This window comes from Musca autumnalis, unplaced genomic scaffold (genome assembly GCF_047663935.1).
Source record: "Musca autumnalis isolate F117 unplaced genomic scaffold, ASM4766393v1 scaffold_2, whole genome shotgun sequence".
In the NCBI taxonomy this organism is placed as follows: domain Eukaryota; kingdom Metazoa; phylum Arthropoda; class Insecta; order Diptera; family Muscidae; genus Musca; species Musca autumnalis.
The window spans coordinates 66,112,265-66,132,858 of record NW_027411755.1 but is presented as its reverse complement, the minus strand read 5'-3'; the positions used below and the strand labels follow the sequence as shown (position 1 = coordinate 66,132,858).

Below are 20,594 nucleotides of genomic sequence, written 5' to 3'. Positions count from 1 at the left end.
TAGACAGCAAAACTGTGCAGCCGTACGGCCTGTTCTGGTTCACTCCTCAACTGTTATCTGTGGATATGGTTCGTGCTGATGTTGGGAAACTTCGCTAGCACCCTCCTCTTCGCACTATCACCCTAGGGATGCTCTATAAATTGTTTAAAATAACACGCGTATTTATTTGGTTCTGTCACGTCGTTGAAAACAATTTTGTCCGCTTATATCCGCCTACTAGCCTGTTGATTTTAGGGGAAAGTTCTCTAACTCATGGGTCTTCAGGGCTCGTACGACGAAACACATCTCCTTGATTTGCTAGTCCCGTCGACTCTGCTGGAAAATTTGGTCTAATTATGGGCATTCGACCAACAGGTAAGTAGCGAGCGACTGCAGCTGTGATGCTACCCGAGGCTTATAATCTGACGTTCAGCAACACTATCTCGGCAGTTCCACACCTGACTGTTACACCCATACATTCCATGTACGGGTCATTAGAGGCAGCCTCAAGCGAGATAGGTCTGTATTGAACCGACTGGTGCAAAAGGAAAGCTAATACCCCACCTCCACATCTGGTGCGATCCGTCCTTATTACGTTGTAACCATCACAACGTACTGACCTGTGGTCGTTCAGCATGGTTTCCTGCACCGTCGCGACCTTGATCTTCTTCCGATTCATAAAGTCCACTATTTCATCGATCTTACCTCGGAGTCCATTGCAATTAAATTGCAAAAAGGATGCATTTTCTGGGATTGGAACAACAACGGCTGGTGTTAAATGCTGCGCGTGCGGCTGCTGTTGGGGGGACTGAGGGGGAGTTTCGTAATCCGACGACGAAGGAGTTTCGTAATCTGACGACGACTCACTGGGGGCTGTGTTCGCGCAGCATGCAGCAACATAGTCCCCATCGTAGTCCCTCGCGTGGGCAAGTCCAGTGCAACACCCCTTAAATGCACCCACTCCTGACATCTATTGCATCTCACCGATGTTTGGATATGGGTGAAGATGCGGATGTGACAAACCGAGCACAAATATATTGGTCCTGGGTTTTCCTCCGTCCCGGCACGGACCAAAAGAATCCGGAGCAGGCATTCCGGGATATGCTGCTCCCAATACAGAAAAACGAAACAAATACGAACATGTACACACTGAGGTGACAGCCGATGGCCGGAACGCTGATATTGTGTGGTCCCGGGTCAATCCGGTACAGAGAACCCGCTGCCGATGGATTGAGCGTGGGAGCGTGTCTCCATCAGCAGACCACCCGATTTCATCACCCCTGAACGCCGCAAATTCGTCAATCATGGGAAAGCTGATTGGCCGAGTTTCAGAGAGTTCACCAATCACAGCTTCAGAGAATTGCCCAATCCTTCTGATGTTCGGGTAGCGGAAAGGACGTTTCGAGACATCGTCAATGCTGCAGCCGCTCGCCATTTACCTGCTGGTCGAATACCCGAAGTAAGACCAGATTTCCCAGCAGAGGCGACGGGATTAGCAAATCAGCGTGATGAGCTTCGTCAAACCCCGTCAGACCCCGACGACCCGAGTCAGGGAGCTGACACTGGAAGTTAACAGTCTGGTCGGCGAACATAAGCGGAACAAGTGGTTAAATCATCTGAAGAGTTGCAACATTGGAGCCGGTATAAGCAAATTGTGGTCAACGGTTAAGTCACTCTCGAACCCCGGAAGGAGGGATGACAGGACCTCAGTCACGTTTGGCGACGTTACGTTAACTGACCCGAAGAGTTGTGCAAGTTACTTCAATCGACTGTTTGTCGAGCACCCCGAGAGTGACAGGGCGAAGAGAAGAGTGCTACGTCGCATTAGATCTCTTCCTGCCGAGGATGAACCACCACAGTTTACAATGGATGATGTTGCGAATGCCATCAGGAACGCTAAATCATCCAAAGCGTTGGGCCCTGACGGAATTTCCTGTAATGTTTAAACAACTGGATGAGCCGGCAGTGGAGTATCTCACTAAAGTTCTCAACCTGTCGCTAGCCACACTTATTGTTCTCGAAGTCTGGAAAATGGGCAGGGTGGTCCCGCTACTGAAGCCAGGTAAGGATGCCAGCAAAGGTGAATCGTACAGGCCGATTTCGCTTTTATCACCTGTAGCGAAGACTCCTGAGGCCTTAGTCCTCCCCAGCATTAGAAATAGCTATTAAGTTGCCGATCATCAGCATGGATTCCGTAAGCAGCACTGCACGACAACAGCGCTTGTCGAAGACTCAACCAGGAACGGCCGTGTGATAGAACAGTGATGGTGGCGCTTGACTTATCAAAAGCCTTTGATACTGTCAAGCACTCCACGCTGTTCGAGGACATCGAGCAGACAACCCTCCGGCCAAGTCTGAAACGTTGGATAATCAACCATATGTGTGGTCGCCAGTCGTATGTGGAATTCAGGAACAAGAAATCCAAGCCCCGTAGAGTGAAACAGAGAGTTCCCCAAGTAGGGGTGATATCTCCGGAACTGTTTAACCTCTACCTTTCCTGTATTCCGCCCCCCTCTAGAAGGCATTGAGATCGTAACGTATGCGGATGATTGTACGATCCTGGCGTCAGGTACCTACCCTGATGACATCTGTGAGAGACTGAACTCATATTTAACCGATCTTACCATCTTTTTCCACGCGAGGAATATGCAGATATCTGCCACTAAATCGACGGCCACTCTGTTCACTACATGGACGGCGCAGTATAGAAGAGAGTTGAATATCAGGGTCGATGGTAACAGAATTCCGACCACAAACTGCCCCAAAATTGTAGGGGTCACATTCGACACCACTTTCACCTCGTCCGCGCATGCCACAGCTATCTGCGATAAACTGAAATGTAGGAACAAGGTCCTCAAGTCCCTAGCCGGCAGCACTTGGGGTGCAGATAAAGAAACCTTGTTGATCACGTATAAAGCGATAGGTCGGTCTGTGGTAAGCTATGTGGCGCCAGTTTGGTCCCCGAATTTATGTGACACGCAGTGGGATAAGATTCAAATTTGTCAGAACGCCGTCCTGAGAACGGCAACAGGGTGCCTCCTCAAATCTACAGTGGACCATCTACATGAGGAGCCAAAGATTCTTCCAGTACGACAACATAATGAGATGGTATCGTAGGTATCGGGTGTTACCGTGAGAGCCATCCCAATCACCATCTGCTGGCCACCGATGCACACAGGCATATCAAGAAGGATATTCATGCTCTAGAGACGATGGTCCAACAATATAGGAGAGAACCTCTAGATCAACAGGCATATCAGGTAGGTTTGAACAGCATTCACACGGACACAGTTGCTAAGACCATAAGCAATTATTGTGTGAATGTAGTCATCGGAGCACATCCCCCATCTATCGCAGCTGAAGAGCGTCAGAGTAGTTTTGGCTCAATTACGCTCAGGATATTGCAGTCGCCTAAATTCGCACCGTGCAAGACATCTGCCCAGTATGCGACATGGGCCCGCACGATACTAAGCACCAATTCAACTGCCCCGCCAAGCCTACTCATCTGACTCCAGTGGATCTGTGGTTACATCCCACCGAAGTAGCCAACTTCCTGGAACTAGAGATAGACCCAGAGCCAGATTGAACAGGAGAACGAACATACAAACATAATAATAAAACACTGTTACAACAACAAGGATATGAGTTAATGGCCAGCTCTCTGAAGCGGTTATTGGTAAATTCCCTTAATCCAAAATTACGGCGGTCAGAAGTTATGAAGTCGGGTGGTTTGTTAACGGAGACGACAAATGAGGCTTTATACTCATCAACATATTGCTACATTTTCGCTAATGTAAAGGCCCATTATCTGAATAAAATAATCAATGGTCTTAAATACAATTTTATTGCTCAAAAAAACATTGACGCATCTGAAAATGTTAAATATGTGTTAAGAGAACAAAACCACAATTGTGGTTTTTTACATTTTTTTTTCCACCGAAAAAATAAACAAATCGCGGTATTCACGTTTTTTCGGATTTTTTATTATTTGTTTCGGTACTTTATTACCGATGTTGTTTCTGTTGTTGTTCTGCAGAGTATGACGACACTCTTGAGATTTGCTGTTTGGGATTCATTATCATTGCTGTGATTAGCAAATTTGAACATTGTTCGTTTGGTTTTTATTAACATTTTTGTTTGTTTTATTGTATTAGTTCGTGGTTTAGAAGTTAATAATAGCTTGTTAGTTTTGCAGAATAATTGATGGTTTCTTTTTTTGGGAGGTTGGGGAAGAAGACATTAAAGTTAGAGGGAAATAGTAGTGTATGGTAATTTCGATAATTGTTGTTGTGTGAATTAATAGATATTACAAATTTGTTTGTTTTAGTAAATTAAAGTAGTGTTTTTGTTTTTTGTAAACAAGGTTATATGTATTAACTTCCTGAGATGCTTCGTCATTTTAGCAAAGAGTTCAGTTTAAAAGGGTCAAATTAAACCTTATTTGCGCGGCCACATAAAACCAATGATATGGTCAAATACGTCATTAAAACCACATTCGCGCCAAACGTGTTTTAATCGAATGCGTCATTTAAGTGGAGAATTCTATTGAATGAATATGTTTCAAGTATATGACGTATTTGTCCAAAACAAAAAGGAGGCCGGAGTAAATAATGTTTAATTTGACAGATACTCAATGACATTATACTACGTTTACATACATATAACCGGATTTAATAAGTCCACTGGGTTTCAAATGTGAATTCTATTATGTATGCGTCAAATAAATCCTCATAATGGGTACTTTACACGGTATGTTTTTTACATATGAGTTGTCACTTCTCCCATACATAATGTATATGCAAAGTGACAACTCATATGAAAAAAACATATCGTGTAAAGTACCCATAAAGAAAGTTAACCCGAAAAAAGCTCTAATGTATACGGCGTTTTAACAAATTAAATGGGAGCTTTTTATTAAAACCCAGGTGGTGTAAATGCTGTTTAAGTCTTATGAACAATGGTGCAATTCTGTCACTAGTTCGGTAAACACATGTAGCTAATAGCTCATTTAGACTAGCCATAAATCCTCGACTGGATTTAATAAATCCAGTACCAATCTCATTGCATTTAGATATACATTTTGGAGGACTTAAATGACAGTCAGCTGATTTTTTTTCCGTAACACAATTACCAAGGTAGATACATCAGCCCATTTGATCGAATTTGAAACGTCAAAAGAATTTTTTATACCCTCCACCGTATGGAGGGTATAATTAAATTTGTCATTCCGTTTGTAACGCATTGAAATATACGTCGGAGACCCTATAAAGTATATATATTATTGATCAGCATAAAATTCTATGTCGATTTAACCATGTCCGTCTGTCCGTCCGTCCGTCTGTCTATTGAAATCGAGATACAGCTCACAATTTTAAAGGTAGAGAGTAATTATTTGGTACAGAAGTTTTTATTACTTGCAGGATGGTTGGTATTGAAAATGGGATATATCGGTTCACGTTTTGATATAGCCCCCCATAGAACGGTACCTCCCGATATTCGGTATTTTGAAGGTTTTAGCTTCATTATCACACCGAAATGGCTGAAATTTGGTACAAAGTCTTCGTTGGGGGTATAAAACTTTCCCCCAGAATTTTGTTGAAAAATTTGTTGGTATAAGTCCACGCATTCATATAGCCCCCACAGAACGGTACCTCCCGATATTCGGTATTTTGGAGGTTTTAGGTTCATTATTCCACCAAAATGGCTGAAAATTGGTATTTAGTTATCGTTGGGTGTATAAAACTTTCCACCTGAAATTTGTTGGTATAAGTCTACGCATTTATATAGCTCCCATAGAACTGTACGTCCCGATTTTCTGTATTTTGAAGGTTGTGGCCTAAATATTACCCCAAAATAGCTGAAATTTGGTATTGAAACTTTGTTGGGGTTACTCAATCTTTCCCTTTACATTTGTTGGTATAGGTCCACGCCTTCATATAGCCCTATAGAAAGGTACCTTCCGATTTTCAGTATTTTGAACATTGTGGCCTCAATATTCCACCGAAATGGTGATATAAAACTGTTCCCCAGGTATATGTCTGTACAGGTCCACGCCTTCATATTGCCCCCATTCCCGTCTAAAATCCGTCGGTATAGGTCCACGTTTCGATCAATATCCCACCGAAATGACTGAAATACGTTATTTAGTTTTCCAAGAGGTTATAAAATATTCCAGAACAGTATTATCAGTATAGGCCCAGGTCTTCCTATATCCTCATAGAAGCGTACTTCTTGATTTGCGGTATTTTTAAGCTTTAGCCACATTCTCTTACCGAAATATATGGTATTTAGTCTTCTTTGAGTCTAAAAACTATCCGTCAGAAATCTGTCGGTATAGATCTACGTGCCTCACATTGTTTTACCGAAATTGCTGAAATTTGGTATTAAGTCATACAAGAAAGGAAACTATTCATTCTATTTTACTTCAATACAACTCGTGGTGGAGGGTATAACAAGTTCGGCCCGGCCGAACTTAACACCGTTCTTACTTGTTGTAAATTGAATTCGCCTCAAAAACATACGTTATATTACAAATTTATTGTTTAATACTGAAAATGTTAGCACATTATGCTACTAATGCTAACTAAAGAGCAAATAAGGAATTATTTTATCATTTAGACATCGTAAATATTAATCGTGGGTGATTAAAATCAACTTTGTACATCAAAACATATTTAATTTTTCCGCCTTGTTTACAAATTTTTACATTTTAAATTATTTTTAGTGTAGCAATTCACCGATGCATCTACCTTGTTTCTTGTGCCATCTTGAAACTTTTTGTATTTTGTCCCGGTCCACACTAGCGTGAATTTCATTAAAAAATTTCATGAAATTAGGTGTTCTTAAATCGAATTCCCCACTACATCAATTTTATGATTTTACTCTACTATGGATGTCGATCTAGAGACGCATAATTTCATATCAAAATTTCAGTGAAATTACTGTAGTGTGGCCCGGGACTTTCTAGCAACATGTTGCAAAAAACAGAGTTGTATACGAGAATTTATTTAGATTTAAAACAAATCGACTCAATACGAGGATTTATTTTTGTGTGGGAAATCTGGTAGATTTTGGCTGGATTTACCAAATAAAACCTGATAATGTGCTAAATCCGGCTAATGAAGTCATATCTAAATGGGCTATAAACTCCAGGCAATTGATAATTTTTGGTGGAGAAGTTTTTGTGACCACTTTGAACTTCAAATGCTAAACAGCAGGTAGTTCGGTCAAAAAGTAGTTAAAATTTTCAAAATCGGGTGCTATACCAAAACATGGACCTATGTTGAACATTTTTGGTGAAGATGTTTTGTGACCTCTGGAGACCACAAACGTCAAATTACAGATAGCTCGATCAAAAAGTTTTGATAAAAACCCTCAAAATTCCAAAAATCGGGAGGTACCGTTATATAGGGGCTATACCAAAACATAGACCTATGTTGTCATTTTTTGTGGAAACTTTTTGTGACCTTTGGGAACCTCAAACGTCAAATTATAGGATGTTCGTTAAAAAATTTGCTAAAACCCTAAAATACAAAAATCGGCAGGTACCATTATATGGGGAGTATACCGAAACGTAAACCTATGTTGTTGTTGTTGTATCAGTAGTTATTATTGTTTGTTTGTGTGTTCGTTCTTCGGCTCAATATGGCTCTAGGTCTATCTGCAGTTCCAGGAAAGTGGCTGTTTCCATGGGAGTTATATGAGTAGGTTTTGCAAGACAGTGGAAGAAGTGCAGTGTGTCGTGCGGGCACATGCCACATCTTGGGCAGATGTTTTGAACGGTGCGATCGATCTTTGTCCAATAAGAATTTAGACGACTGCAACATCCTAAGCGTAGTTGAGCCAAAACTACTCTGGTTTATCGTGGCTCCTCCGAAGACTTCATTCACACTATATTTGCTTATGGCCTTAGCAACTGCTTGATATACCTGTTAATCTGGGGGTTCTCTCCTGTATCGTTGGACCTCTTTCTCTAGTGAGTGGATATCATTTATGATGTGCCTGGGTGTGTCGGGCCTGCCCACAAGATGATGATTGGGATGGCTCTGACGGCAACACCCGAGCAAATACTGTAACGAAAGCATGTCATTGTGTTGCTGTACTGGAAGAATCTTTGCATATTCCTCGCATGGAGAAAGGTGGTAAGGTCGTTTAAATAGTAGTTCAGACTCTCACAGATGTCATCAGTAGACAGCGGAATCCTATGCAAATGCATATATGGTTAGGATGGTCGTAGAGAAAATCTGATTAGACAGAAACTAGTTTCATTAAAAACTAAAACGAATTAGGCCCAGAAATTTTTGCATATTCTGCATATCGCGCATATTTCGACAGATTTTTACATACCTGCATAAATGAGGATTTGTGGTCTAAATATCCCACCGAAATGGCTAAAATTTGGTAACAAGTCATCGTTAGGGGTATGCAACTTTAAAACTGAAATCTGTCCGCATAGGTCCACGTTTTCATATAGCCCCCATAGAACGGTACCTACCGATATTCGGTATTTTGAAAGTTGTAGCCTCAATATCCCACCGAAATGACTGAAAATTGGTATTTAGTCTTCGTTGGGGGTATAAAACATTCCACCTGAAATTTGTCGGCATAGGTCCAAGTTTTTATATAGCCCCCATAGAATGGTACCTCCCTATTTTCGGTATTTTAAAGGTTGTGGCATCAATTTCCCACAGAAATTACTGAAATTTGGCAATTTGTCTTCGTTGTGGGTATAAAACTTTGCACCTGAAATTTGTCGGTATAGGTCCACGTCTTCATATAGCCCCATAGAACGGAACCTCCGGATTTCTGGTATGTTAAAGGTTGTGCCCTCAATATCCCTCCGAAATGGCTTTAATTTGGTATTAAGTCTTCATTGGGGGTATAAAACTTTCCACCTGAAATTTATCGGTACAGGTCCACGTCTTCGTATAGCCCCCATAGAATGGTACCTCCCGATTTTCGGTATTTTGAAGGTTTTGGCCTCAATATCCCACCGAAATGACTGAAATTTGGCATTTTGTCTTCGTTGTGAGTATAAAACTTTCCACCTGAAATTTGTCGGTATAGGTCCACGTCTTCATATAGCCCCCATAGGTACCTCCGGATTTTGAAGGTTGTGCCCTCAATATCCCTCCAAAATGGCAAAAAATTTGGTATTAAGTCTTCGTTTGGGGGTATAAAACTTTCCACCTGAAATTTATCGGTGCTTTCCTATTTTCGTTATTTTGAAGGTTGTGGCCTCAATATCCCACCGAAATGACTGAAAGTTGGTATTAAGTCTTTCTGGGGGTAAAAAACTGTCCACCTAAAATTTGTCGGTTTATGTTCAGGCCTTCATATAGCCCCCATAGAACGATGCCTCTCGATTTTCTGTATTTCGAAGGATAAGGCTGTGGTTATACATTTCTCTATTTTATTAACTTGTCTGAAGAGAATTTTAAACAGAAAAATTGTACACACAAACATTTTTGTACCCATTATTGAAATATTTGTTGCATAAGAAAATATGTATGTAAAATGCATACATTTTGCATATGCAAAAATTTATGCATTTTGCATATTGCGATTGCAATATAATCAGAAGGCAAATATATGCCCAGTCCCAAAATTTGACATGAATCGGACCAAAAATAGGGGTTGCAAAAAATTCCGCTGTCTAGTCATCAGGATGGATTCGCAATATCACCCATTGTAAATAAATTGTTATAATTTTATTTATTTTATTTTATTTATTATATTAACATGTAGTAAATACAATGTTAATAAGAGATAGCATTGGCTACTATGGCCATCACCTAATACTTATAATACAAAGAATTTACAGATTATTAACAATTTATCTTCTATAATTATATGAGAGTTTGTTATAAAATTGTACATATGATTAATATTAGTAGTAGTTGGTGGGTGACTTAAGGATTTCTATTCCATTGTTGTTAAGATACACTTGGTGCAAATTTGAGAGATCATTGCACGACTGCAGAAAATGTTCTACAGTACCAGGATTTCCGCACTTCGGACATTTGTTGTCGACTTCTTTGTTTAGAATATGTTGATGTGTGGAGATGGTATGACCCATACGTAGCCGGGAAAACATGCGTATTTTTCTTTTATCCACGTTGGTGGGACATGTGGGTTTAATACATAAAGGATTTATGTTGTTGTAATGGAAGTGCCTAAAATCCATGTTATTTTGATTCGCTTGTAAAGCTAATTCTGTTTTAATGTGAGTTTTCAAATCCAATTTTTCAATTAGTTTATCACATTCTAAAGGTGCTGTACATGCAGATTTTGCAGCGTTGTCGGCATATACGTTTCCTGAAATTCCCACATGTCCAGGTATCCAAAAAAGTGTTATGTTGCTCTGGTCTGTTAAGAGGTCACGAATTTTGTTAATCGATGTCCAGGCACTACATGCGATGTTTAAAACAGCTTTGAGGACAGATAAGCTGTCCGTGAAAATTATAGTTTTTTGTTTTGATGTTTTTGCAATATGTATGGCTTCGATAATCCGTGCAGCTTCAGCTGTAAAAATAGATGTGAAGTTTCTCATCGTTCTGGTGGTAATTGTTTTTCCGTTGGCATCAACAACTGCAAAAGAGGTTCCTGAATCACTTTTTGAAGCATCTGTATATAAAAATCGCCAATCGTTGTGTTGCGTTGAAAAAAGATTAAAATTTTGAACATACAATTCATTTGGAGTTTTGTCTTTTCCTAGTGTGCTTAGGGATATGTTGCATACTTCGTCTGTAAACATCCACGAAGGTTGTTTGATTTTATGACTGGGCAGCCTGTCTTTAAAATTGATTATGTTATCCATTATTGATCTGTATACGGCTGACGGTTTCTTCGGTTTCCTTTTTGCTTTTAAAATTTTTGAAGCATCTACTCCAATGATGGATGATTTTGAAGATAGAATTTTCGGCAATAAGTGATTCTTGGAGTCAACAATTCTTTGTTCAAGTGATGGTAATCCGGATTCGATGAGTAAAATGTTTACTGGTGTAGTTCTATAAGCGTATATACTCGCTCTGATGCAATCGTGGTAAACAGCTTTAATGAGTTTGAGGGTTGATTTTGGGCTATCACCAAACAAATACAGCCCGTAGTCTATTTTGCTCAATACCAGTGTTTTTACCAAATATGTGGGGGTATTAATATGGACGAACGTTTTAGAAGAAAGGTACTTGATAACATTCGATCGTTGAATAAGATCCTTTTTAAGTTTAAGTATATGCTCTTTCCATCTATATTTTTTTTTTCAAAAATTATTCCCAGGATTTTCAATTTATTTACATATGGTATGTTAAAACCGTTTACGGCTATATCTGTGGGATTGCAATTGTGTTTCCTGCATATGTGTAGTATTGATGATTTTGTAGAAGATATTTTTGCACCAGATGAATTGGCCCATATGCAAATGTCGTTTATTAAATTGGAAAATTGGTTGTTCGTTATTGTATTATCTTTATTGCTGCTCAAAATGTATAAGTCGTCTGCGTAAAGGCAGTGGTAAATTCTTGGTATTTTGTTGATGATTACACTGATGTGGTTGAATGCAATTTGGAACAAAATAACTGATAGTGGCGAACCCTGGGGGATGCCGTTTTCCATTGTGAATAAGTCAGAGTTAAAATTATTTACTTTGACTCTGAAAGTGGGACCAGTTAAAAATGATTTTATGTAGTTCAGTATCTTGCATCCTACACCCCATGAGATTAAAGTGTTTAATATGACATGCATGCCAATGCGATCAAATGCTTTTTCGAAGTCGATCGACAATATTGATGTGTGACTTCTAGTTGATATAGCTTTAGAGGCGAAAAAATCTATGTGAAGGAGGGCATCAGTGCAACCCTGATTTGCTTTATATGCGACTTGATTGATTGCGATAAGATTACGAGCAGAAAGGAACCATGATAACCGATTAGAAATAATTCTTTCTAATAATTTGGAAAGGCACGGCAATAGGGAAATCGGTCGATAAGCTGAAAAGCTGGTTTTGATTTTGTTAGGTTTTGGTAATGGAACAATGATTGCTGATTTCCAGGTGTGTGGAATAATACCAGTATCTAGAACCATGTTGTAAAGGGAGATTAGCTTGTTTTTACTCTTATTCGATAATTTCAGTAACATGGGATATGATATTTTATCTCGCCCTGGAGTTGTTCCCTTAACTTTTTTCATTGCCAATAAAAGTTCTTCAAATGAAATTTCTGACTCAATTATTGAAGCATGCCTGTTTGAGGGGATGTTAGAATAAGAAGATGGTACGTCAGATTTTGCAGAACAAAACTCTGGAGAAAATTTGGTGTCGGATGATTCTGTTGACCATATGTGTCCAAACTCATTGGCAATTTCCTCTGGACTACTTATAGCTACTCCATTGTGTTCCATTGTAGTAAATAAATGGCTTGTGTGTTTTCTTGACATTGTATTTATCCTTTGCCAAACAAAGTGTAGAGGTGCATCACGGCTAATGGTTCTGGTAAAGTTGTAAAAACAGATGGCTTTTGCCTTTTTAGATTCATATCTAAATTTGGCATTCGACTTTTTATACAATTTTAGATTCTCCGAAGAGGGTGATTTTCTAAATTTGCGATAAGTTGTGACCTTATTTTTTCGTAGGATGTTTAAATCCTTGTTCCACCAGGGAACTGAAGTTTCTGTCGTATATTTTGACATAGGAATACATTTTTTCCACGCATTACGGATGATTTTAGTGATGATAGCGTTAACTTTATTTGGATTTCCATTAAGAGTTCTGTTATCAAGCTCAATGTCGACATTTGTCATATAAGAGTTCCAATCTGCTTTTGCCAGGTTATATTTGTATTGTGGCTTAATTTTTATGAAAGGAGTGCTGAGGTTGACGTTGGTAATTATGGGAAAATGATCGCTACCATAAAGATCATCAAGTGTGTTACTGCTAACCATAGATAACAAGGATGGAGAGCAGCAAGATACGTCTATGTTAGTTAGAGTTCCAAATGTTGAGAGATGGGTGGGTTTGCCGTCATTAAGTACACATAAATTTTGCATATTAAAAGCGTTTTCTAGTATGGCGCCCCGAGAATTAGTTCTGTTGGATCCCCAGATTATATTCCAACTATTAACATCACCAATGAAAACTATTGGTGTATGTATATTGGAAAACATATCTAAGATATCAGAAATAGCAAATGCTTCGTTAGGTCCAATATAGGCAGAAACTATGGTGAATTTTATGTTAAGAGTAATTTCAATGGCAATGTTAAGTATTTTTGAATTGTTAGAAATTCTTCGATGCGGTATATGGGGTTTAATACACACTGCGATTCCGCTTTTCGCAGTGGTATTTTCGGGTTTATTTGCCGAATAGGTGATGTATGAATTGGGAGATATTGGTTGTATATTATAAGGAATATGTGTTTCTTGTAGTGATAAGAAAAAAGGGTTGTGATCTTTTAGTAATAATTGCAGATCGATAAAATTGTTTATTAATCCTTTTATATTCCATTGAATAATCTTAAAATTATTCATATGGATGTGTATCTGTAGGATTGTTCATATCGACATCGTCGATATCTTGTATTTCAGGCCTTCTGCTGCTAATTTTTGCTGAGGTTAATCTGAGAGTGTTGTTGCCTTGTTGGTGAGTATTGTCATTTGAGTGATTGAGTGTTGAAGAAGAAGAAGAAGTTGTTTTAGTGAGAGTTGTTGAGTTGTTATTTAAATTCGATTTGTTTTGTGTTGTTTCCTTAATTGAGGGCGTATTTGTGGGAGTTAGAGTTGATGTTGTTATACTCTTAGGGGAGCTAACAATGAGAATTTTACTGTTAACAGTTGATGATGAGTTTGTTGTGGTGGGTTCTTGTAAATTTGTTATTTTGTTCTTTGGCTCTGTTTCACTGGCAATAGGGTTTGAATGTTGTGCAACGGTAGTTGCACTGTTGTTGTTTTTGATAGATTGCAATCTTTTCTTTCTTTCTTCTATTGCACTCTCTAATGATTCAGTGAGAATTTCAGTTGCGTTGTTTATAGGTGTTTTTTGAATTGCCTCTTTAAATGAGCACTTATTTGTGATTTTGTATTTTAGTACTTCTTTCCTTTGTAGCATTGCTGGGCAGTTTTTGTTATTGGAGCGATGTGGGTGATTGCAATTTATGCATTGTATTTTTGTACATGGAGTAGGATCGTGTATGGCGGAAGAGCAAACTTCGCAGGTTGCATTGTTTTTGCAGAATTTTTTGGTGTGGCCAATTTTAAAGCAGTTTTTGCACTGCAATGGATTAGGTACATATTGCTTAATTTTACATGTAACGATTCCAACTTCTACCGTTTGTGGAAGATCATAGAGGTCAAAGTCCAAAATGTGCATTGGAGTATTTGATACTGTGCCATTTTTGAATGTTGTTATTTTTTTGCAATCAATTACACCTTGAGATTTCATACCACTAACTATTTGTTCCTCAGATAGATTAGTTAACAGGTCACAATAAATAAAGCCTTTTATTGTATTTAAAGTTGGATGTAGAGTGCACTCAATAGGACAAATGCCTGCGAGATTCTTCGCCTTCAGAAAACGTTGGGCTTGAGATTCATTTTTCGTTAAAAACAGCAAATTACCATCTCTTGTAAAAATAGTTTTTAATGGAGACTCGCTAGATATGCCTTGAATTGCTTTCGAAACGAGAAAAATGTTGAATGAATTCAGAGGTTTGTCAGCATATTTGCTCTTCATCACTATGTATTTTGGACACTGGTTCTTTCTTGGGTTTGTGAAGAGAAGTGGAGGGTAATCCATTGTGTTGCCAAGTGTATACGTAGAGCTGGTTTTTTGTTTTTTGCGCCTGGGAGACACCGGATTAGATTCCGGAGGAGGAAGCCATTGTACGGGTTAACCACTAATAACGTATAATTCAAAAAGTTCTTATACAAAAGAGAGGGAAAAAACTCGATAGTTTAATAAGAAAAGCAGAACTATAGACTGTTTCTAATGTTTTTTTTGACACGTAGACTTGTGTGTTGTGCGCACGAAAAAGAATGTTGACCGTTTACTGCGAGAGCTAAAGGTGAACTGTGTTATAATTTAATCATCTTTCTTTTGACCCGATAGCTTTGAATTAATGTTCGGTTGTTACATAAATAAATATAAATAAATAAATAAATTGCTGTGGTAGACCTCTGCGACGTAATACTCTTTTCTTCACCCAGTCACACCCGATTTGTTCGACAAACTGTCGATTAAAATAACTTGCGCACCTGTTCGGAACAGTCAGCGTAACGTCGCTGAATCATCTTTATCTTAATTTTTAATAGCATTCGTGCCTTAAAGGTCCTTTCAGGCTGATAAATAATAATACGAGACAATGGACGCCTCGGACAGCAATCAATTCCTTTCCATAATGTCGATCGGGTAGTCTTCCAAAAAATCCACTATTGTTCCTTTAAAAAATATTATCTTAACTCTCTTTATAACCTACTCATTCGCATAACTTATTTCTTTTTAGATGGAAATCTGGAGTTGCCGCTACCTTAAATTATATTGATGTGTCTACCAAAGAGCAGTCACCCAAACTTCGCCCATATCCCAGTTGGGAAAGCAACCAAATTCCCACCGATAAATGTGAAGATCCCAATGGGTGTCCTTTGAAAGATAATTCCACCATTATTTCAACATTCCGCATTAATGCTGATAAATGTGATCGCCTATGGGTTTTGGATACCGGTTTAGCAGATATTTTGGGTGAGGGTAAACAAGTGACACCCAATGCTATTGCCATTTTCGATTTGAAAACCGATAAATTGCTGAGACGTTTTACCATACCCAAGATGCAATTGAAAGAGGATAGCTTTTTGGCCAATATTGTGAGTTTTGAAAAACAGTTTTAAATTTGAATATTTTGCTAATCTTTCCTTTTTCATTTGTAGATTGTAGACTCTGACCGTTCAGAATGCGATGATGCTTATGCCTACATACCGGATTTGGGTGCCTATGGTGTTTTGGTGTATTCATTCCGTGAAAATCATTCATATCGTGTTAAACATAATTTCTTCCACTTTGATCCCTTGTTTGGTGACTTCAATGTGGGTGGTGTTAACTTCCAATGGACAGATGGTGTTTTCGGCATGGCCGTTGGCCCCCGCAAAGCAGATCATACCAAAGATGTGTACTTCCATGCCTTGGCTAGTACAAAAGAATTTGTGGTTTCCAATAAAGTGCTACAAAATGAGACTCATGTCACCAGTCCTGCTGCCTATTTTGATTTCAAATTTGTTGGTGATCGTGGTATGAATGGTCAATCCACCGCCGAAGTCTATGATCCTCAAACAGATGTCATCTTCTATACCCAAGTCAATAAAGATGCCATAGCATGTTGGAATACCAAGAAACCATATCAGGCTGATAATCAAGGTCTGATTGATTCGGATTCTCACACCTTAGTCTTTCCAAATGATATGAAAATTGATGCGGAAGGTAACTTGTGGGTGCTGTCGGATAAAATGCCAACATATCTGTATAAACAATTAGATCCTGCTGCAATTAATTATCGTGTTTTGACGGGAAATAATCTTGATCTAATTAAGGGAACACCCTGTGATAAGTGATGAGAAATGGGAAGAGCGAAAGAGGTTTCAAACACGTTAATCACGTTACAGTGTGAAATATTATTTTTTTCTATAGAGTCTAAGGAAACATACTTTATGTACAAGTTATATACTTAAATAAATTATTTTTTTATATATATGTAAAATTTATTTATTTTTTTTTTTTTTTTTTTTTTTGAATAAATAAAAAAAATAAAAATCAAAAAATATTAGTTAGCATTATTTAATTGATTGGGGTCAGGATTTTGATCTTGGCGAATTTGCCTTCTTATAACTATATTCATGAACCATGATCGGGGGTTAACACTTTATCCATTTATCTTTATCACGATATTTTGCTTTAGGACTTTTTAGGCCTTCCGTAGAAGCTTGAACGTTCCCATAGTAATATTTATGTTTACGCTATAACTCCAACCTGTGGTATACATTTCAAAATAATCGCAGCTTAGTCTTAAGCCAAACTAGAATGGGTGGTGTATCAAAATACTATTCATTTATTTTGGAATTTTTTTATGGAACGAAAGTTGAAAGTTCTATAGCCATGACATATTGATAATTAGAGATCCGAATTCAAAAGGTTTCCAGCAAGTTGTACTTTTTCACCAGGTTTAAAAGCCGGCATTCCCAAATAAGGACATGTGGAGCAACGGAAAGCATCACCTAAATAACACTGTAAACAAAATCAGTGTTAATGAAATAGGCATACCATTAAGACATTCTATTAACTTACGCTGCCACAACTAGACTTAGCGTTTTGAGTTTCCACCTTAGATTTTTGTTGTTTCTCAGCCTCCAATTCATCGGCCAAGCCACAGGAACAATTTTTGCAGGCTTTTCTTTTCCCAGTTGTGCCACAAACTGAAATGAGAAGTACATTAGAAATTAGGGAGCAAGTTGAATGTCTTCATTAATTTCATTTCGATCCGAGCATAGTTGGCCAGCTCGTCTTATGCCCTAATCACAAATATAAATAACATTTATTGCGGATGTCCATACTTCCCGAGATATATATGGGCCTCTAAAGTTCCGAAAATCCTCTTAACTTCGCTTTTTTGAACGGATAATTAAAATAGGAGTACCATTGTAAAGTTTACGGAATGCACTATCATATATATATTTTTTATTGTAAATGTCCGGCCTTCGACAGGGTATTTTGGACTTTCTCCTATGGACTGGTGCAAATCTAGGGAACGGGAACAAAATTTTCTTTATAATCATAATTTTCCTCTAATTAGCCGGCCTTTAACAAAGGAATTGCCACATCTTCAGTTTCTCATATCTCGGGAACTATGGACTTCCACAATAAATGTTATATATATTTCTGATCAGGGTGAAAAAAAAATTTGGTCCGATCCGAGCTTAATGAAAACATTCAAGTTAACCAAAATTAGTAGTCTATTCTGGGAGTAACTTTGTATTAAGGGCTTAAGACACATTAACGGCTGCATTCCTGCCTAGGTATTCTCCAGTAAAAGAATGAAGGACTTCCCAGCCAAATTTCAACTGGATTGTCCTTTGCGCTTTAAGCCACACAAAAAACCGATCTCTTATGTGTTTCTGCCTTAAACAATATTCAAATTTGAAAATGTTTCCTTACCCAAGTTACTTTGCTTGGTTTCTTTACGTACCTCTCAATGACTCAGGATCTGGTTTCTTCTTATCTTCTTCGTCCAATAAATCATCTTCATTGATTAAATCCTCCTCCTCAGCCTCATCTCCATCAATTTTCCACACCGCTGCAGCTGCTGGTTTTGCTTTGGCAAATGACAATTTTACCGCCGAACCAGTTTCATAACCAGGTTTTTCACATGTTATTGAATTTTGTGATGTCGTTGTATTAATAAATCCAGACAATTTTAATTCCTGGCAAATACTTTCGCTGCCACCCACATATGTTAACAAATGTAGCTTGCCTTTGGGTTTCAAAAGGTTCAATAACTTTCCGAATGCATCCGTTAATTGGGCATTTTCAATAACAATCAAATCGAAAGATGCATTTTCATAAGTTGCTGGAATTACAAAATTTGAATATGTAAGATAATGCTCTAGATAAAGGAGGCTTAAACAAACATTATCGTACCCATTGTCAAGCGGTTGATGTTCTCCACCTGAACATCACCTCCTGTAGCTGCTTTTATTTCCTCCACTTGTTTCTCCAAGTTTTCGGTTGTTGACCATATGTACAAGGTTTTATCTAGGCCCTTATATTGTTCCATTTTTTGTGTTTTATATATTTAATCTACTTAATCACTTGCTTTCAAAAAGTCTCAAACAAATCCTTCACTTTGCGATAACTTGCGAAATTTATTTGACGGAAAACAGCTGTCTTTTTGAGATGACTAAACACATTCACTTTTTAATACTCACTGAACACACTTCACTTGTTGATGATTGAGTTACGGAACTGCAGTTATTTTATACTGGCAATGCTATGATGTTTGTCTCCAACGGAGAGAACGTATCGTAACGTAACTCAAATATCAGGTTTGTCTGCGTGTTTTAACACAAATACTGGCACATAAAACATGTTTCTTTTGGTCTGTTCCTTTACTTTTGAAAGTGGTAAAACCGGCAAAAGTAGCAAAAGTTGTAATCTGCTTCCATATGAATTGTGTCGTGTCTGAAGTAAAGGAACGCTTTTCGAGTAAAAAGTTGTAAAACTTGAAGATTCTTGCACGTAAAGGAACAGAGCTTTTGATATTCAATAGAATCATTGCACAATTACCAAGGGAGTGGTATAATGCTATGTTTAAATTTACGAAATCCACTCGATTTCATCTGTCAATTCCTTTGTGTATACGTCAAATGAAATCTCATATGAAATCGATTGGATTTCATTTGACGTTTGAGCAATGGATTTCGTAAATGTAAACCAAGCAATATACCTATATTTAAGCTAATGTAATGACCTATTATCCGAAAAAGTGTCCTCCTTATTATGCCTTACATACGTTTATATATAACCAGATATAACAAACCCACTGGGCTTCAAATATCAATTCCATTGAATATATTTCAAATAAATCCTCATAAAGAAGTTAACTCTTCGAAAAGTTATAATATAAACAGGCTATTACGTTTACATACGACAAGATTTAATTAAACTGCTGGATTCCAAATGTCAATTTGATTGCGTATACAAGAAATAAATCCTCATAATGCGGGGTACAGACGATCAGTTTTGACTGTCAGTTTTGCTCAAATAATCGGTTGCTTGCCAGTGTGGCCGTTCACTTTTGTCAGTCATCAGGCAACCACAAAATATTTTGTGGTTGCTGGACGGTTGGACTGTTATCGATAATTCCGAAAAATCGACAGTCAAAACTGAGCGTGTGTACCCCGCTTAAAGAAGGTAATACCCCGGTTACACTATTGAAGGTTAACCCACTGGGTTTAATAGATCCAGTGGGTTAATCTTTGCTGGTTACACTTAGCTTTTCGAGGATATAAACTGTCAGCTGATGTTTGTTTACGTATACATACAAAATAACTAATAAAGTCGTGTTTTACACTTTTACAATTTCTCGTATGACAATTTCTCATATTGGTATATTTTACACACAGGGATACATTTTTGTATCATGGTATCAAGCGTACTTTTTGTTTAAAAAAGTGTCTAAAGTAAAAAAATAAATAATTTTATGATTTTCAAATAACTTTAGATTTATTAACTCCATAAAATCTCATGCGACCAATCGTAAACGTGTAAAACACGACTAACTCTGTTGCAAAAACAGTTGCAACTTTCGGTACTTTTTGAGTAGAGTTGGATTTTTTTGCACAAATACCGAATACAACACTGTATTTTTGGTGGATTTGTGCCGGATTTAAAATAAACCCAGTCGTGAGTGGATTTAATTTTTGTATGGCAAATTTGGTCAGATTTGACCAGATTAAGCAATAAATCCTCATGAAGTGGGTTAACCCGGCAAAAAGCTGTAGTGTAACCGTGCTATTAACCCGACAAAAAGTTCTGATGTAGACGTGAGATTACGGTCACATTTGAAAGTAAAATCTAATTTACA

The 20,594-nt window shown here is 38.0% G+C and overlaps 2 protein-coding genes across 2 annotated transcripts in view; one reads left to right on the top strand and one right to left on the bottom strand.

Moving 5' to 3' along the window:
- The window catches only part of yellow-c (L-dopachrome tautomerase yellow-c), a 30,558-nt gene extending 13,843 nt beyond the window's left edge, over positions 1-16,715 (top strand). Inside the window, exons 2-3 of the mRNA XM_073967827.1 lie at positions 15,471-15,828; positions 15,892-16,715. Coding sequence (XP_073823928.1) covers positions 15,471-15,828; positions 15,892-16,569 — 1,036 coding nt within the window. The 3' untranslated portion in view covers positions 16,570-16,715. The remainder of the gene's footprint in view (positions 1-15,470; positions 15,829-15,891) is intronic.
- A 325-nt stretch (positions 16,716-17,040) lies between these two features.
- CIAPIN1 (cytokine induced apoptosis inhibitor 1) lies at positions 17,041-18,915 on the bottom strand. The gene is made up of 4 exons (XM_073967828.1): positions 18,650-18,915; positions 18,198-18,578; positions 17,300-17,427; positions 17,041-17,239 (listed from the first exon to the last, which is right to left on the bottom strand). Exons 1-4 carry the CDS (start codon positions 18,783-18,785, stop codon positions 17,126-17,128), a joined length of 759 nt encoding a protein of 252 aa, XP_073823929.1. The 5' UTR covers positions 18,786-18,915; the 3' UTR covers positions 17,041-17,125.
- Positions 18,916-20,594: the final 1,679 nt, after the last annotated feature.